The 19,763-nt window shown below is 38.3% G+C and overlaps 1 protein-coding gene across 2 annotated transcripts in view; it reads left to right on the top strand.

The window, feature by feature from the left end:
• FTCDNL1 (formiminotransferase cyclodeaminase N-terminal like) overlaps positions 1-17,830 on the top strand; it is a 50,162-nt gene extending 32,332 nt beyond the window's left edge. For both annotated transcript variants that reach the window (XM_068968781.1, XM_068968782.1), the window contains exons 5-6: positions 6,742-6,927; positions 16,477-17,830. In XM_068968781.1, the coding sequence (XP_068824882.1) occupies positions 6,742-6,927; positions 16,477-16,913 (623 nt within the window). In that variant the 3' untranslated portion in view covers positions 16,914-17,830. The remainder of the gene's footprint in view (positions 1-6,741; positions 6,928-16,476) is intronic.
• Positions 17,831-19,763: the final 1,933 nt, after the last annotated feature.

Raw genomic sequence — 19,763 nt, 5'->3', positions numbered from 1 at the left:
ACTATTCATTTTGAATTACAGACACTGTTGTCAGCATAGCATTATTTGTAAGCTTATTTGTCCTTTAGAAAGGAAATGCGATAGGGTAAACAGTAGCATCCAGTGACATGCAGCAGAGTTTTGCACTCCCCGCCCCCAACCTGGCTAAATTGTTTTCTGCTCCCTCAAGAAAGAACAGGCCACAGAATGTGTCAGTAGAAATGCAGTTTAGGAATTGCACTTGATCTTGTTTCTCAGCATAATGTTTCTGTTCTTTCATCATAAAGATCAGCTGCATTTTATTTTTTTCCAGTCCCTTAGAATAACATCCAGTTCTAGTCAGCATGTTTAATGTGCTTCTCAATGATGTTCTAGCACAATAAATTTTCGTATCTCGTGCATGTGTACATATGGTAAAAATTTCTTCACGTTCTAGCCATGTGGGGGAGGAATATTGTGGTTGCTTTGTTAATGCAGTGTTTGTGTTGGAGTGGTTACGGCCCCGCGCTTTAACTCTCAGCGCTGGGCATAATGAGATGGCTTTGATGGTGGCGTAAGAGTCTGGTGGGATGGTCACAGCTTCACACTTCAAAGCCGAGCATATGGGGCGAATACTGGGTAGCTTTGTGCTCTTTGGGGATGGTTAGGAGACAATTCTTAACAGCTCTGTTTAATGAAGACATTGGAAAAGAAACACTCCATCTTTAAAATAATTTTGAATTGCAAAGAGAGAAATTACCACTACCCCCCTTCCATAGACTAAACTAAGAATAATTTTTCCTAGTCTGCACTTAATTAGAGAGAGTGAAGCATCACAACTACACTGTATTTTCAAATGTCTTCTTTTTCAAAGTAGTGTAGCAAGATTAATCGGCCAGTTTTATTTTAGGTATGTGTATGGATTTAGGCAAAAACTTTTAGGGCTATCTGTTTTACCATCTGAGAGATTTTTATGGCTTCTGGTAGAGAATCTTTTTTTTTTTTCCTTCTCATTAAAAAATACATAAATAAAAAAATCAACTAAACAAGAAACTTGGCTATATTAAGATAGCTATACTAAAACTAGAGGATGCTTATAAGATTTCAAGTCTAGCACTCAGTTTAATTTTTAGATTCTGTGCTTTTTTTCCCTCTGCTTTTTATTGAGTATGAGGTGATGGGGTTGAAAAATACACTTTTTGATGGGTATGTCCTGATGAGAATGTGTCAGTAGGCTTTTTTGAGTATCATTAGAGTTCTGGTTTAAAAATAATAATAATAAGACTTACTTTCAGACTGTGAGCTGAGGAAATAGAATTTATCTATTCCTAGTGGAAAGGGAATGACAGGCTTGAGGTTTTTCCTAGCTGTGCATTTTGACTGCTATCAAAAATGTAACAAAATCAAGCATATCAGTTATGTTCTTTGAGCTTCTGAAATGCAGTTTCTGTTTAACAGTTAAACTTTAACTCCATTTACATCAGTAGTCCTGAAATTCTCCTGAAAGAAACAAAAGCAGAAAGAGAAAGAATGATGTCAGATATTTCTGTAGACATGAAGTATATGTTAGTGTAAGGCAGGTGAATACGTTTAATAAAATGGATTCTTAAATACTGCCTTAAATATTGTACATTCTCAATAAAATACTACATTTCAGCCATAGTTAAATCCGTTACAGGCTCAGAAATAAACATTTGTGTTAGGGATATGAAGCTCCTGTCTCATTGTGCTGGTCCTCCTTTTGCAAAGAGGAATAACCAAACTAATAATAATAGAAGTCTCTAGAGGTAAGGCTAGAGGTAAGTCTCTAGAGGTAAGGCTGTAAATGATAGTTATACATGTGTACAAATGACTAAAAATCATTTTCAAGTACAGAAGATCAGCTAACCATAAAGGTTGCATTATGTTTTCCAACACTGTCATTAAATCAGCCTTTTTAGACTATGACTAGTGAAAATGGAAAGATCAGAAAATACAAATAATAGTGGTAGGGAAAAGTTGTCAAGAATGGCAGAGAAACTACAATTTAGGAAGCTGCAGTTTTGCTTTATCTGTTTCAAGCCAGCAGGATGACATCATACTCTGTTGGCACAAGGTGATTCAGATGTTTTTCCTCTCTGACGTTACTGACTGTCTCAGGTAGCCCACAACTGCAGGTGGCTCTGACAGCTGGGGGCTGGAAGACAGCTCGTAAAACATGATGCGATTGATGGAAAACTGATCACATACATGGTTTCTCACTAGGGATACATCGGGTGCCTGCTAGTCTTAAACCCTGTTCTCCTTTTGTTAGCATAGCGACCCCTTACTCTCACGTGTAGGTTTGGAATGGATGCTGCTATTTCAGGTTTGTAGCGTCCAACATCTGCAAAGTGCTTAGGAACCACATTCAATTCATTCAACTTAACAAATGTTGATTGTTTAGGGAGTTTGAAACCTAGATAGAGGAAAAAAGTCCACGATTAACTATATAATACAAGTAGATTAGATTTGATGTTCTATCAATAACTACATGTATTCTCCAGGCAAGAATACTGCCGTGGGTTGCCATTTCCTTCTCCAGGGGATCTTCCCTACCCAAGGATCAAATTCAGGTCTCCTGCAGTGCAGGATTTTTTTTTTTTTTTAACCATGTGAGCAACCAGGAAGCCCACTATATGAACATGAGAGGGAGAAATGAAATCAGTGGAGGACGGGGGGAGTGCAATGACAAAGCAGGGATAAGTTCAGAAGTTCTGGTTTCTTGGGACTCATTGAAAATGTGGAAAGTCCCTGCTCTGGAAATGCCTGATTCCACTATTGGGGGAACATCCCATTTACAGGAAATGCACACAGAACTATTCCTTTAAACAATGCCACTTACCTAAAAACTGTGAGACTTGAGCTTGAAGATTCAATAATTTTATCTTCTTTAACAGGCCTGTTTGTTTGCATGATGTGAGCATTTGTAATTAGTACAGAGGATAATTTTTACATAGACTAATTGTGAAAATAAAATGATAAAATTAAAACCCTTTTTTAAAATGCAGTTCACATAACAAGTAAAATGCCTTGCTAGCAAGTATTCTTCTGACCAAATTTGAGACATTTCTCTAAAATTCAGGCAATCTAATTTACTCTTCAGTGACATTACAAATGCTTAACCTTCCATGGGCCTTTGGGTTAGTCTTTAGAAACATAAAAGTTACTTCCTTGAGTATGAAGAGTATAGTATACTATCTCTAATGCTAAATATTATTTTGGCCTTGGTTGTCTTTCATTGCATGAGAATAATAAAATGTCTTATTCATTATTAGAATTATAAGAATATAAATTAAGAATTTATAAGAATAACATTTCATTATAAGAATAAAAATTGTTTACTTCTTTCCATCATGAATTGCTGTAGAAGAGATAATGGCAAAGGAGTGCTGTTTAAATATGTGAGAATTTTGAGTACGTAGGGACATACCGATCCAGGAAGGTATTCGGAATTTTCAGAATTCAGAACAGTGGGGTAGGCTTGCAGAGGGGAAAGGAAGCGATGTGTGCTGGGTCCTGTGCACCCACCATTGAGTCCAGTCATGCTTTTCTTAGTTGATCTAATCTTAATCTCTCTATCTATTCTATGGGGTAGCTTCTTTTCTTTCTTGTTTCTTTCCTACCTTTATTTTTTTTTTTCCTTTCCTCTCTTTTTATCTCCCTCTTTTTTCTTTTAGTTTTAGTAAAGGTTTTTTAAAGCAGGTTTCAGAAGTCATATTCTTTACCTCTGTCTTATTTAAAATATCTAAGCAATGTGAACATACTTTTATATCACTACAATGCCATTATCACATCCATCAAAATGATCATTTTTTTGATCCCTACTATCCACTATGTAATCCAAGCAAATGTCTTTCTGTGATTGGCTTGTATGAATCTGGATCTATACATGATTCACGTATAGAGGTGATTGTTGTATCCCTGTCTCTTTTGGTATAATCCAGTTCCCTGCACGTGCCCCGCCCCCAACCATTTTCCTTCTGATTCACTGCTTTCAGAAACTGGGTCAGTTGTCCTATGGAATTCCCACATTCTGGATCTGTTTGCTCCCTGGTGGTGTCGTGTAATTTGTATCTTTATCCCTGTTTTTTCCTACAAACTTTAGGTTAGCCCCAGAGGTTTGATTGGCTTGAAGGGTTTTTTGTTTTTGTTTTTTTGGCAAAAGTTCTTCGGAGGTAGGCTGTGAGCTTTCTATGTATACTATGAGGAAGCCATAGTGTCTGATTATCTCACATCTAGTGATGTAAAGATGAACTACCTTTGTTCGTAATTGACTTTTCAGGAGGGTTTCATACATTGATGATCTTTGCCCTGAAACAGTTATTTTCTTAGGAGATCCAAAATAGTGATCTTCTAATGCTTTCTTCCACATTTATTAGTTAAGAGTTTCTTTCTAAGTTAAAAATCTTTCCCTCATCAGTTCAGGCTATCTCGCAACACTGAAATACAGTTTATATAAGAAAGGGAAGGTAAATGCTTATTTTTATTCCTTTTAATCACCAGATTTCTAGATAAGGATTTGGTGTGTTAGAGGAAGGTGTTTTTTTTTTTTTTTTCGTCTTATATATAGAAAACTTGAAGCTCAGAGGTGGCAAAAAAAAAAAAATTGCTCAAGATCTCAAACAGCTATTAAGGAACAGAAATGGTATTCAAACCAGTATCTTCTGGCCTCAAAAGCTTGTGCTATTTCTACTATGTACCCCTGCCCTCAACCCTGTCAACTGCTACTGCAACTGCCTTTGTCCCTTGCTTTGCTCTTCAGGAACCAGCTTCAAGACTCCTGCTTTACAGCACCGTGGGCTTTGTACGCTTATACAGTACTCCAGAGCTGTAGCTCCAAATGGAGGTGCTGGCCTGTCTAGGTCAGGAGCTGGGCCAAGCCAGGAGACAGGTCACATTGTCTCTACTTAGGAGAGGTTTTCCCATCACAGTTTGTGCTTTAGGCTCCTGCAACAGCCAAAGTGTGAGTCACTGTAAGTTACAGTTGGACCAAATATCAGTGATGGGTATACTTTGGAGAGTCCTCAGATGTTAAGATGTCTTAACTAGCTCTTCTAAACCATTTTCCCTTTCTTCTGCCACCCTAGCTCTCTGCCATTCCAGATTTGAGGGGAGTATTTAGGTAACTGCCTAAAGGTCATCCTGTAATTCCTAAAGCTCTGTTGACTGTTTGTGTCCCTGGCATCTGGCCCCAACCACCTCCCAGAAACCTGTGGTTCATTAGTATCTTAAAGTAGTGTTAAAGAAGCAGAGATCACTTAGTAAATTTGGGAGATTTTCTTGGCTTTGTGGTGGCAACAATATCATGGGTTTCTAATGCTGCCATCTCTACCTGACCCAGAGGAAGAAAGAACATTTCCCTAGATTTTGTATGACCCAGAGGTACAAAATCTTTTTTTAATGTCCTCTACATTTCACCCCTCCCAATCAACGTGGCAGTCTACATTATAAAGAAGCAAATACCAGACTTCAGAATTGCAGTTTGAGGTTTCCTATGCTTATTGTGGCTAAAGGCTCCATCTCAGCCTTGGATGTCCCGTGATGCACCTCTAAATCAAGGAGGCCCACACTCTTGCCGTCCCAGGCCAGCACCCAAACTTCCTAAATACCTACAATAAAATACCTAAAATAAAACATCAGGAAAATAAATTATGTTATCTCTATCCTTGCTTACCGGGGACTATACTTAGTGACATGAAAACAGCAGTTCCCTGAAGCAGTTCTCTAGAAAAAAACAGGAAAGCAATTCTGTAATCTGCCTTGAGAAGATAAGGTCAGAGATAGAATCTAGATATAAAAGTGGAAGAAGAAGGTGAAAAAGCATTGATATTCAGAGTAGCCTCCATAAAAATGTATTTAGATACTAGGCTTCTTACAGAATATCTGTCCCAGTGCTGCTGTCCAGAAGGACTTTCTGTGATGACGGCAATGTTCTGTATCTATGCTGTCCGATAGGGAGACCACGTGTGGTTACTGAGCGCTTGAAATGTGGCTACTGCAACTAAAAAAATGTACTGCATTTTAATTAATTAAAATTCAAATTTAATGGCACGTGTAGCTAGGAGTTGCCATATTGGACAGTGCAGATCTGGCCCTTGTATTCTTAAATTTTTCTTTCTCCTAACAGTGTACACATTTTGGAGCTGTTATAAAATTGTTCAAAAATTGAAGGTACTGATTTCATTCATCTTGGTGATAAGTTTTCCCTATGGAATTAGATTTGTAATGGCTTAGAAATTCTAGCCTCCTTTAAAGTGTAATGTGTTGCTCAGTGGTTTTCCACTCTTTGCAACCCCATGGACTGTAGCACACCAGGCCGCTCTGTCCATGGAATTCTCCAGGCAAGGATACTGGAGAGGGTTGCCATTTCCTTCTCTAGGGGATCTTCCTTTGCCCTTTTCCAGGGGATCTTCCTGACCCAGGGATTGAACCCAGGTCTCCCGCATTGCAGGCAGATTCTTTACCATCTGAGCCACCAGGGAAGCCTTGTACATAAATTTTATTATGAGACTAACCAAGGAAAAGTTAATTATGCTCAAACTTTGAGTTTGAAAATTTGTGTGAATTATATACCCTTTAGTCGTGATGATTATAACAGTGATGGGAAAGCACTTAATGCGACTAAACTGTACACTTAGAAATGGTTAAAATGGTAAATTTTGTGTTAAGCGTATTTTACCACAGTAAGAAAATTCTGTGTTTTGTTTCTTTCAGCAGTACTGACTTTAATTTAGTCTTGTTAAAATTTCCTGCTGCCCATAGGCCTCGCTGAGAATCTGGTCCTCAGTGTTCCTGGCTGCAGTGTGTTTCTCTTTGGTGAGGCCGACCTGCCTGAGAAGCGCCCTCTTGTCCAGAGAAGGAAGCAGCTGGGCTGGTTCACAAGGAGGGATTTCAGCGCTCTTAAACCTGACCTGGGACCTGCGCCTGCCAGAAGATGTGGTTTGACAGGTTCGCAGTCTGGATTTTTTTTCTGCTTTGGTTTTTAAACTTGAGAATCCTGAGGTTGCCTTCATTTGGTCTCTCCCACATAATGCAGGAGGGTTACAGCTGGAGCTTTCTTGATTTGCTTGAAGGTCTCCTCTCAGCTCTTTCTACTCGCGCCTCCATGAGCCACTCAGGGAGGCTGGAAACCCTCATCAGATACTTGATAAGAGCCCCTAAGAGGGATGTTCAAGATAGACAGTGAGCCCTGTTCATCAGTGGCTGCACTGATGATGAGAATGGTTGTCACTGGGATGATGGGTCCTGTTGGCCAGGCATGAGGTTGTATCTGGAGACACCTGGCGGCTCAGGATCTGGGTATAGCTTACTTTTAGCTGGTGAGAAAGGCTTTCAGTGCTTAAACATTCAGAGTGTCCAGGCTGATGCTTACACCTGACAGCCGGTGGTGGAGGCACCCTGGAGAGAGGCTTTTCTACACTGCGGGCTCTAGAACAGAGAGAACGAACACAGGGAGCAGTATTCTCCCTTGCCCTGGATCTCATCCACTCTGGTCTCTCTCTGCCGCTCCTGCCCACACCTTGCTTAGAGCATATCTTCAGAAAAGGCAATGGCATCCTGTCAGAAACTCCATCCCCATTTGTTGCACTTCACCATCCTAGGGCCATTTATTTGAGTCTTGATTCTTACATCACCCACTGCACTTCACCATCCCAGGTCCATTTATTTGAGTCTTGATTTTTTTATCCTCTAATGGCTCAGATGGTGAAGCGTCTGACTACAATGCGGGAGACCCGGGTTCGAGCCCTGGATTGGCAAGATACCCTGGAGAAGGAAATGGCAATCCACTCCAGTACTATTGCCTGGAAAATCCCATGGACAGCGGAGCCTGGTAGGCTACAGTCTATGGGGTTGCAAAGAGTCGGACACGACTGAGTGACTTCACTTTCAATATCTTAAGTTAAACCATGTTAGGTCACATTTTGGTAGTTAATATCTTAGCTGTTACTAAAATACTAGGTCCCAAGAAGCAAGAGGTGGGCAACCATAAGAAACACATTTCCTCAAGGCACAGTTACACATAGGCTTTTGGTTACTAATCCCTGGTGCAGAATTCTGTTCTCAAACCAATGACATCTATCATCAGCTAGAGCAGTACAATGAAAAGAGTACAGGCTTTGAAAGTGAAAGTCGCTCAGTAGTGTCTCACTCTTTGTGACCACCCCATGGACTGCAGCACACCAGGTTCCTCTGTCTTTGGAATTCTCCAGGCAAGAATACTAGTTGCCATTTCCTTGTCTAGGGGATCTTCCTGACTCAGAGATCGAACCAGGGTCTCTTGCATTACAGGCTGATTCTTTACCATCTGAGCCACCAGAGAAGATCAGAGTGCAGGCTTTGAGGCTATACTCAAATCCTGACCTTGCTCTTTATTGGCCATGTGACTTCAGAATGTTCTTTAGCTCAATAAGCCTCAGTTCCCATATCTTTAAAATGGCCATATTAATTATTTTTCCCTCATGAGACTGTAAAGTTGAAAGGATGGCTATTAAGTGCCAAACGTGGTACCAAGGGACCATTTTTTCCTTCCATTTAGAGAAAAGATTTATTTAAAAAGTGATTATAAATGTGTTTTAGTCTTTACTTGTGGAAAAAAAGGAAGAAGCTGATTGCTCCCTGCCAGTTTGAACCTCACATATTTTCCCACGATTTGTCTCACAAATGGAGAAGTGTAAGTTTGTGACTAAGTCTTCAGAAAACTATTTCCTGGTTTCTAATTTGAGCCTCACTGAAGACCGAAAGGATTATTTCACAAACCTAGTCAGCACAGTGCCGAGTGACTGAGATTACAGTTAGAGGATGGGAATTAGAAGCAGGAATCCTAGTACTAGAGAACAGAAGAACGGGATTTAGTGTTGGGTTAGACAGTCCCTGGGAAAACTTAAGTCTCATTTCTGCAGTGTTGTGGGGCTGAATGGGTTGGTGTTTGAGAAGAACTTTAACCTGCTCTAAAAAGCATATCTGAGTTAAAAACTAAATGTTCATGTTATCACTAATCATGTTCAGTCTTCTAAGAACAGACTCAGTTTGTAATTGTTTAAACCAAAGTGAACAGTAATCCCACCTAATGATTGTCTGATAATCTTACCTATTTTACATTGTTTGTTTGGAATGGACAACCCATTGGGGATTTTGATTCCTTTTCTGTTTTTTTACTCCACATGGAGATCTGTGATTTACATGGAGAATTTCATTAACATCTGAAAATCCTAAGTTTACTTTAAAATGCCAAGATTGACACAGAATGTTTAAAGATGGTATTGTAAAGGTAATATTTGACACTGCTAAAGATGTAGTTAGAGGCACTCATGCAACTAATGGTATACATTAGTATCAATTGGTATAAACTTTTTGGAAGTGAGTTGGTGATGTGTATCGAACGCTCTAAAAATATATATAACTGCTTTGCAGAAATTCTAGTTCTAGATTTACCTTAAATAAATAGATTTATTCCTGAGGAAGCAATAAAAGGTACATGTACTTATGTAACAGTATATTTATCAAAAAACTATTTATAATAATAAATACTGTAAATAATATAAATGTTCAGAATTTGAGAGTGATTAAATAAACTATGGAATACCTTGATGAGAGACCATTATGCAAGTACTTAAGTGTGAAGGTTTGGAGGAATTTTTAAACAAGTGGAAAATACAGTACAATGTAGAGAGAATTTTTAGTTTATTAATTAATACAACAAATATTTATTAAGTACCTAAATGTGCCAGGCACTATTATCAATGGGAAAACAGAATTTATTTGCCTTCAAAGAATTTATATTCCAGTGGGGAAGGGGTGAAGAGAGTGAAAAGAGAAACAATAAGTTACAAGCTTAATAATTGTATGATATGTTAGAAAATAAGTGTTGTTGTTTAATCACTAAATCATGTCCTACTCTTTTGTGACCCCATGGACTGTAAGCCTACCAGGTTCCTCTGTCTATGGAATTTTCCAGGCAAGAATACTGGAGTAGGTTGCCGTTTCCTTCTCTAGGGGATCTTCCCAATGCAGGGATCGAACCCATGTCTCCTGCGTTGGCAGGTGAGCCATGGGGGAAGCCCCTAGAAAATAAATGCTACAGCCAAAAAAAGAAAAAAAATCAGACAGGACAATGGACATCACGTGCCTGGAATGGGAATAAACTATGGAGGATAAACCAAAGCAGGCCTCATTGTAAAGGCAGAATGGAGTAAAGACTAGGAGAGAGGCAGTTGGCCATGTGGAAATGTGGGCAGGAGACTCAGGCAGAAGGAACATCCAGGATCAAGGCCAAAGGATATAAAACTGTATAGTGTGATTTCAATATTGTAAAATATATATGCACCTATTGATTTTATTTATCTTATATGTTTGTGAGGAAAGGAAATTCTTAAAGCTTCCAACTTATTTTCGCTGTTTCTCTAAACTGATCTTGTTGTTATTTCCATCATCTTTCATAAAGGGCAATTATTGAGGTTTATCAGGTCTGTAGAAGCTGGATTTCAGTGCATTCATTCATACTGCTGACAAAAGAGTCAAATAAAAAAGAAAAGCGGCACAACTTTTCTCCCATATGTCTTTTTTGCTAATATCTCCTTTCAAGTGGTAGACTCTTTAGTTTGTACAAAAGACATGAGAATTATAAGTTGCCAAGTTTAGGTAGACCATTACTCCTTGAGGGACTCATTTAATAGGCCCAAAGCATATTATAATAGAAAATTAAAATGTTTCAGAGAGGAACATAGAGTATAGATAAATGGTTTCATGAACAAGATTGTAATTTGAGTTTAAATCACATGATCAACTGAAATCTTAGGTCACCTTACTAGCCCAAATTATCTGTTAAGAAACTCATATGTGAAGGAGTAAAATGGTTTCATTTTTGAAAGTAATATCTGTTACAGTAGAATTTCTAGCACCTCTGTCACTAGGGTAGAAATATTATTCATCTAGTTTTTCAACAAGCTTAGTTCTCAACCATAGCAATTTCTCTCCTTATTTTTAAATTTAATGGCTTTATATATTTTTCTAACATTCTTTATTTACATCAGTGTTTCTCAACATAATTTTCCACTCCTCCCATCAAAACAGAAAAGCTTCAACACATTGTTGCTATGTTTATTTCTTTTCCTAAAAAATTTAAATAGAAATGATTGGTGTTATGAACTGAACACTTAAAGTTAACTTTCCAATGACAAATTAATCTATACAGTACCCGAAAGGAAGCAGAATCTATAAGGGAACAGGTTTCTGTTTTGAAGTTCCTTGAGAATATTATAAACAGAAGAGAAAAAAGTGAGCTCAGAAATGATTAACACCCAGAGTCAGTGCCAAACACACAAAATCTTTTAAACCAAATTCCTTTTAAAAGTTTGTAGTTGGCCAGCTCATGAGGAACATAAATAAGGACAAAGCAGTAATAGTTGATACTTTTAGATCTATAAATAAATACTTTATACATATATATTTAAAAACCCTAAACATTTATGGGATAATTTAAACTGCTGGCTGATATATTGTATGACTGGCCTGCATATATGCATCATTGTTTAAAAATAAAGGACAATTCTTTGAACTGTAGTTTCACATAATGCCGTAGGAATCATAGATGGAGGTAACTGGCACATCTTGGAATCAAGGACTTCTGTTTAGTTGTTTCAGTGGGTTACTGAGAGCTGCCCCTGCTTACTTCTTTCTCTCTGTAAATGAGAAGCTGCAGCATTAGGCACTTTTCTTGACATTGAATAATGCCATTTACTGCATACCCCAAATTTTACCTAGTCTTTGAAAAATAATTTCTAGCCTTAGAATGAGTCCTGTTTTCAGGAGCCTATATCTGTAATTTTCTATGTTTGCTTGTAAATCTATTTGGGATGATGGAAGATGAAAGTCTCAACGTGTAATTAAGTATGTCACCTGTAATTGAAACATGAAGGACTATGTCTCTGCATGAGCTAGTGAGAGGTACTTTTCTATAGAAAACCTGGGAGCAGGGAAGTCACTTGAGGTTGCTTTCACCTGGGCTGGCTTCATTCCATGATGATGTTAACATGTATCCCTGTGATTTCGTCTCTGAATTGCTGTTACTCTGAAAGATTCAGAGTTGAGAAATTGAGGCTTACGGTTCCTCACAGAGTGGAAAAATGTCATAGCTATTTGCAGAAAGACAGCTGAGCAGAGGCAGTGTCCCTGAAGAAGTGGAGCTTGAACTCAGACCCCTGGGGAGCCATTCCCAGCCCTGTGCCGCACAGTGTCACTTAGCTTTCTCTTCTGTGGATTTGGCCACATGCACAAGAGTCCTGCGTTCTTCCCGCCATGGGAGTATCGGACTTAGCAATTATGTTTGAGTTTTATGGCTTTAGTCATCAAATGTCCTGTTTCAGCTGTGGTTTCTCTTTAATACATGTTCGAAAAAATGTAAAATACCAATATGTAATGATGACTAATTGCTTTCAGTGTAATAACAGCTGTTTATATTTTTGAACCTGAGTTCCAAGTCTGTCGTCTTGCTCTGTTTGTTACTCTGAAGCAAGGCCCACAGTTAGGCTAGGTTTTATCTTTGTTTAACCTTCATGTTCGTACACCCAGTAACCTGCATGGTTACTGGCACTCAGCAGGCTTCAGTAAAAACATATTTAATAAGAGAGCCACACATTAGTTCATGAGAATCTCTTTATTTATTCAAACTGTAATGTAATCCATAAATTTGAAGTTCTCTCTTCAGACATAAAAATGCCAAATACTCCAAAATACTACCTCGGTTCCCTCCTCACGCATCTTTTAAAGCTAAGCCATCAAAGCGGAGCTTAATATAATAACAAGAATTTTTAAATACATCCCTTAGCAAACTTCTGACCCTCTAAAACAAAATCTTTTCTGTTGGAGGAAAATATTGAAAATCTTTTCACCATTAACTGATTGAAGGTGATGGTGCCTGGAACAATTTTTGAGAATAATTTTGATCTAAAGGGAAAAAAAGGTTTTTTCTGAGTGCTGCTCTTCCATTTTTTCTAATGGGCTCTTCACTATTGTTTTGTCTGAATGCAGTTTTTTATTTGTGTTATTCCAGACGTGGTCCTACCACAAGCATCTTTAAACCAGACATTAATAGCATAGTTCACAGTCATTACTGCCAGTGCTCAAACACAAATATTGCATTTGTGTTTGTAAAAACTACACATCAGATGTTAATTAAGTGCATTTGTTTTTTTTATGCTTAAACAATCTGGCATAAAGAGTTTACATCTATATCAGTTCACCATAAGGTCTCTACAATATCTGAATCACCAGCCGTACAGTATATGATAAATACAGTGTTTCCACACAGGAAAATAACAGAATTGTCAGGAAAACATCAGGCCTGTTATATTTCCCTGTGAAATAATAGCAACTGAATCTCAGTTTCTTTTTGATAAAAAAAAGTATTTAACTAGAAGTAAACACCAATATTTAGAATGATAAATTTTTCATTAAAGAACACATGGAAAGTGAAATCATACCAAAGATTTTTTTCCTTGTTTTTAGCTTGCTTCAGGGCGTTGTGACAGTTGCTTTGGAATAAAATTGGAATTTCAGCTTTGCAGTGAGATTCATGCTGCCGCCAGAGCAGCCGAGTGCCAATCTGCGGGAGGCAGGAGCCGAGCGAAACCGCAAACTGAGAAACAAACTTTCACATCAGGTTTCTAATTTTAGAGCAAAAAATGGAATTACTTTAATTATATGACATTTAACTAGAAATACGATTTGCTGGGATTAATTGCCTCCCTTATTTAAAAAATTTTTACTAAGTTTAAATTAGCATAAAAAGTCAAATTCAGCATCTTAAATAAGGTCAGTGGGACTGCTGGATTTAAATGCAGAATTTGATTGATTAGAATTGGATCACCATATTGGTGTTGGACTAGGGAAGGATTAAATGGAAGAACTGGAAACGTGTGCATTTGGGCAGAAAACAGTTTCTCTCTTTTTCCTTCTTTCTTTCTTTTCTTCCTTCCTTTCTTCTTGTCTTTTTTTTCTTCCTTTCTTTCTTTTTCCTAAGGCAGAAATGGATCATGGTCTTATAACCCCTCAGGGTGAAAACTACTACCTGCTTAGACCAGAAACTTATCAACTTCATTGACTTGTCTCTGTTTATTCACTGCTGGAATAAGATATAGTGGTAATACAAAATCAATTATTGTATAGCTAAAGCTTAATAGAAGAATTTAAAATACACGTAACAAGGACATATACCAGAAAGTATCATTCTGTATATAAGTGATTACTCTTACTTTATTCAAAAGAGAATATAAAAGTTACTTCTTATGTTTAATTTTATTTTTCTAAGAAATGATTAATTTTAAAGTATGCTTTTGAAGAAAGTTTTTAAGTAGAGTTTTATTTTAATTGATTAAGTCAGTGTTGGGACAAGTGAATTCTTTGTGACACTCTTGTGCTCTGGACTTAACATCTAAATTTCTTATACATTTAATAATTTATCTTAGGTAAACTATTGTTTACATTATCTTTTACCTTAGGTAATGAATTCATTTATTAGCAAGAATGATCAATTTTAGAAACTCTGTGACAAAAGGGACAGTTATTGGGCACATGGGGATAAAAGGTGCCTTGCAATCTGCTAGAGGATTTAGAAGAAGTCCTGTCCCATGTATTTAGGGATCAAATGGTCCATGCTACCATATTGTCAGGAGGCCCTGGGTCCATATGAATGAACTTGCCTTGAAAGTGACTTGCTCCCCCAAGCTGATAAATTACATATAAATATCTGAACGTTGACTAGGCATATCAAAGTTCTGGAATAGCAGAGCCCAATAGGCCCAATAGATATTTTGAACAGTACTTAGTATAAGCCCCTCCCCCATATGAAACTCATATATGTATATTTATATATACACACACACACATACTTTTCAGCAAAATCTGAGCATGATCTAGCTATTTGTTTGAATAGTAATAATGGTGAGGCCACTTCTTGAGTCAGAATAGTGTATGTGTGTCAGATAGAGGAAATGGGATTGTTTGTAACACTACCTGTTCAGGGATAGAGGAGAGAGAAACTATGCTTGGATGCTTTCGATTAATGAATGACATTAGCGGTGACAAAAAAAAAAATTTCCAGTTGTACTCTGTGAAATGTTAAAACTGATATAATTCTCAAAGATATTTAGAGTAAGTGATTGGTGTATGAGGTTGAGAGAGATATGTATTGACTGTTAGGAAATTTAATTTTTATGAAATCAGCATTATGGAGAAATACTGTAATTTGATTCATTCCTGCAGAATTCCCAGTAGAAAGAGGCCCAGCCTCAGGAGTTGAAATGTTTCATTATGTACATGTGTGGGAAAAAGATGAAATGTGGTTTCCGTGTGCTGATTTTCTGTAAAGTGTCTATGAGTATGAGAGTACCCCAGGCTAGGCAGCAAAGCCCCCAAACCACGGCTGTCAAGGGGAGAGTGAATTCAACAGGATCTCTCGTTGGATACTGACATCGTGAGCAATAAGTTTGAAAGTAGTAAGAAAAAGCAATGACAGTAAAATGATGTTGAAATAGTAGCTAAAAAATTGTCTTATGCTGAAGATGATGTCAGCCTTTTATCCCTCATCAGTCCCTAGTCAACTTTGCCTTTAGAAATGTGAAGTTGCCCCAAAATGAGGAAACTGCAAACCTAAGCTTTTTATACCAATGCTAATTTAACCAAGTTGTCCATCTTATAATGTAAACTATAATTAGAGCAGGGATATTTATGTAATATGAGCTGCATCATCCCCAAGGCAGGGTAAAACACGCTCTAGAGTAACTGGGCTCTGGGATAGCAATGACATTCCTAGTCCCTTGGGAAGCCAAGGATGGAAGAAAGAGATACCTCCAACTGGTTATACCAAGAAGGTATATACAGTGCCCCAAATCCTGCCCTGCCAAACCTGCATCATCATGAGACACAGGAGTCCCTTTGCCCTTCCCAATTCCAAGACTATTTGTCACTTTTTAGTGACCTCCTTTACTAGCCAAGACTGTCGAGGTTTATTCGAATCTGATCTTAACCTAGCTCAGTGATGTCTGTATTTGGAGAGGAAGAGATGAGTTCAGAGTGTGATTTATTCCTGTCTCCCAGACCCACAGACCTGACACTGAATTCCAGCCCCTGTGGAGATGGCCTTGGAAATGACTGGAAGGCCAATACATTTTACTGCTATTGATATTTAATTTTCAAACGTGCCTTTTGAAATATCTGTTGATATTTTCAAAACTCCGAGCTTTTCTTAACCATTCTAGAGTAAACATCCAGATACATTTAGAGTAGATAAAAATATCTACTTATAGCTCAAATAACTCTGTTCGTAAAAAATATGTATGACCTTTAGAAAATTCTTGAGTTGATAATGAGAAGTATTTCTGTGTATTATTTTAAAATAAAATCAAGTAGAGTTAATAGAATATAATAGAATTGGGTAAAGAATAGAATCTTCAAGATGATGCTTTTACTTTGCTTGACTAACATGCTTTTCTAATGATTTAGGCATTGGCGCTAGCCCATACGTGATGAACTGCAATGTTACCATAGATTCTCAAGACTTGGCTCTGGGAAAAGAAATCGCTAGTGCCATTCGGGGCTCGAATGTGAATGGACTGAAGGGCGTCCAAACAATGGCTTTTCCTCATGAAGGGAAAATTGAGATAGCTTGCAATGTAGAGAGTTTTGAAGATCAAGAAGTTACAGAAACCTCCGAAGGCTCTCAATACATGGCTTACAGTGTCCTTGGGGACCATTTTTATTATGTATCTCCTCATTACATAGAAGCTCAGGTTAAAAAATTGGCAAGTGATCGAGGAATTGGTACGATAGGGAGAGCATTAATTGGATTTACACCCCAAGAGTGCAAGAGCTGTGCTGAGTATGCAATAAAAGAAAGTATTGGGGAGTTCTGGAAGATACGGGAAGGTGTTTTCATGTGATCCAATCTAAGGTTTCGTTGAAATTGTAAGAAAAAAATATCAGCCATTGTGAACTTTTCTTATTGGCCTGTGAAGACAAGGAGAAGACCCAAGAGCTTGGTTCCATGTGTGAATTGGAAAACTAGAAGCCTTCTCTGTCCAACGACAGCAATAGGTGTCTATAGATTGTAATTGCCTTATGATATTTCTAGTCATCACTGAAACTTTGTGAAATCTTCCTCTGTATCAAGTTCATGCACTTGGGTGTACTAGAAGCCCACCTGAATGAGCTGGATAAAATGGCCATAGTTACGGAATCATCTTTGATTATCATGAACTAAACTAAAAACAGACTCCATTTATTTGGTGTTCCTGAGCTCTTTATTCCAAAGTCCTGTATTCAACTCTCATTTTCTGAGTAATCATTTTTTTTAATGTGTACTTTTAAAAATCAAGTACTAAGTAACTAAAAAATGGGGAGAATTATAAACTAAAATTATCAAATAAAAGACTAATCATGTTCTTTTGTTATTTCTTGTCTTGTTTAGGATGACCTACTGTTCATTCTGGAGATAATTCCAAAAGCCAGATTTGTCTAATTTTTTTATGTTTATGTGGGGATGTGGAATGGCAGTGTTGGGCATGACTTCAAGGGATTACATTTATCCTTTTTGGAATCTAAATGTAAGTCTGCAGGTTTAGGGAATTTATTACTCTTGAGTGAAGTGAAGGGTATTGGTGAAAGAATTTTATTTGAAAGAAATCAAAATATGTTGTCTCTTTGTGAACTGAAAGAAGCCGCTTGCTAATTCTGGCAATTTAATGTAAATCCTTAGTGCTTATGTTTCTTAGTACACGGTGTTTTTCTATCCATAAAACACAATGAAATAAAATTTTCCATAGATTTTGTTTAGCAAATAAATTGTGGTTTTGGCTAATAAGAGCACATAATGTGAATTTGGTTAATTAAAAATAAAAGAGGTTGAACTCAGTCTTTTTATAGGATCCAGTGCATGCATGCATTCTCAGTTGTGTCCAGTTCTTTGAGACCCAAGGGACTCTAGCCCACCACACACCTCTGTCCATGGGATTCTAGAAGCAATAATACTAGAGGGGGTTGCCATTTCCTCCTCCAGGGGATCTTCCTGACCCAGGAATCAAACCCAGGTCTCTTGTGTCTCCTGCATTGGCAGGCAAATTCTTTATCACTGAGCCACCTGGGAAGCCCATAGGCTCTGGTAATCTATCCAGTCTGTATATTGGCTGCACTAGGTCTTCAGCTGTGATGTGGGGCTCTTCATTGCGGTGCATAGACTTTCTCTAGTTGCAGCATGTGGGCTTCTCCTGTTGCAGCCCATGGACTTAGTTCCCCAACTAGAGATCAGAACTGACTCCCCTGCATTGGAAGGCAGATTCGAAAACAAGTGGACCACCAGGAGAGTCTGTATCCTAACACTTTTTTGACTTACATTTGACTCTTGACTGCAATTGCATTGATTTTGTTTCAGAATTATACTTTTTGGGTGTTTTCTTTTTGCTGTCAATATAAATACAACAAAGATGGAGTAATGATGAACCACGTGTGGTTTTCAGATACAAGGAAGTTTAGTTGCTGTGGTGAAAAGAGCAGATGCTCTCCAGTTAGACCCAGTGGATCTGGGAGAGCTGCGAGGTAGTCATGCCTTGCTTCTCTCTTGCTTTGGCCGAGGCCATGTGGCCTAGTAGGACAAGCACTGGACAGCAGAATCTGGCTTGGGTTCTGGCCCTTTTTATCTTTCATGGAGCTATAGTTTCAGTTCAATTCAGTTCAGTTCAGTCGCTTAGTTGTGTCTGACTCTTTGCGACCCCATGAATTGCAGCACACTAGGCCTCCCTGTCCATCACCATCTCCCGGAGTTCACTCAGACTCACGTCCATCGAGTCCGTGATGCCATCCAGCCATCTCATCCTGGGTCGTCCCCTTCTCCTCCTGCCCCCAATCCCTCCCAGCATCAGAGTCTTTTCCAATGAGTCAAGTCTTTGCATGAGGTGGCCAAAGTACTGGAGTTTCAGCTTTAGCATCATTCCTTCCAAAGAAATCCCAGGGCTGATCTCCTTCAGAATGGACTGGTTGGATCTCCTTTCAGTCCAAGGGACTCTCAAGAGTCTACTCCAACACCACAGTTCAAAAGCATCAACTCTTCGGTGCCCAGCTTTCTTCACAGTCCAACTCTCACATCCATACATGACCACAGGAAAAACCATAGCCTTGACTAGATGGACCTTAGTCGGCAAAGTAATGTCTCAGCTTTTGAATATACTATCTAGGTTGGTCATAACTTTTCTTCCAAGGAGTAAGCGTCTTTTAATTTCATGGCTGCAGTCACCATCTGCAGTGATTTTGGAGCCCCAGAAAATAAAGTCTGACACTGTTTCCACTGTTTCCCCATCTATTTCCTATGAAGTGATGGGACCAGATGCCATGATCTTCATTTTCTGAATGTTGAGCTAGTAAAGTAATGCTCAAAATTCTCCAAGCCAGACTTCAGTAATATGTGAACTGTGAACTCCCTGATGTTCAAGCTGGTTTTAGAAAAGGCAGAGGAACCAGAGATCAAATTGCCAACATACGCTGGATCATCGAAAAAGCAAGAGAGTTCCAGAAAAACATCTATCTCTGCTTTATTGACTATGCCAAAGCCTTTGACTGTGTGGATCACAAGAAACTGTGGATAATTCTTCAAGAGATGGGAATCCCAGACCACCTAACCTGACTCTTGAGAAATCTGTATGTAGATCAGGAAGCAACAGTTAGAACTGGACATGGAACAACAGACTGGTTCCAAATGGGAAAAGGAGTATGTCAAGGCTGTATATTGTCACCCTGCTTAT

Source organism: Capricornis sumatraensis, chromosome 3, assembly GCF_032405125.1.
Source record: "Capricornis sumatraensis isolate serow.1 chromosome 3, serow.2, whole genome shotgun sequence".
Taxonomy (NCBI): domain Eukaryota; kingdom Metazoa; phylum Chordata; class Mammalia; order Artiodactyla; family Bovidae; genus Capricornis; species Capricornis sumatraensis.
The sequence above is the reverse complement of the archived record's forward strand: the minus strand, read 5'-3'. Positions and strand labels throughout refer to the sequence as shown.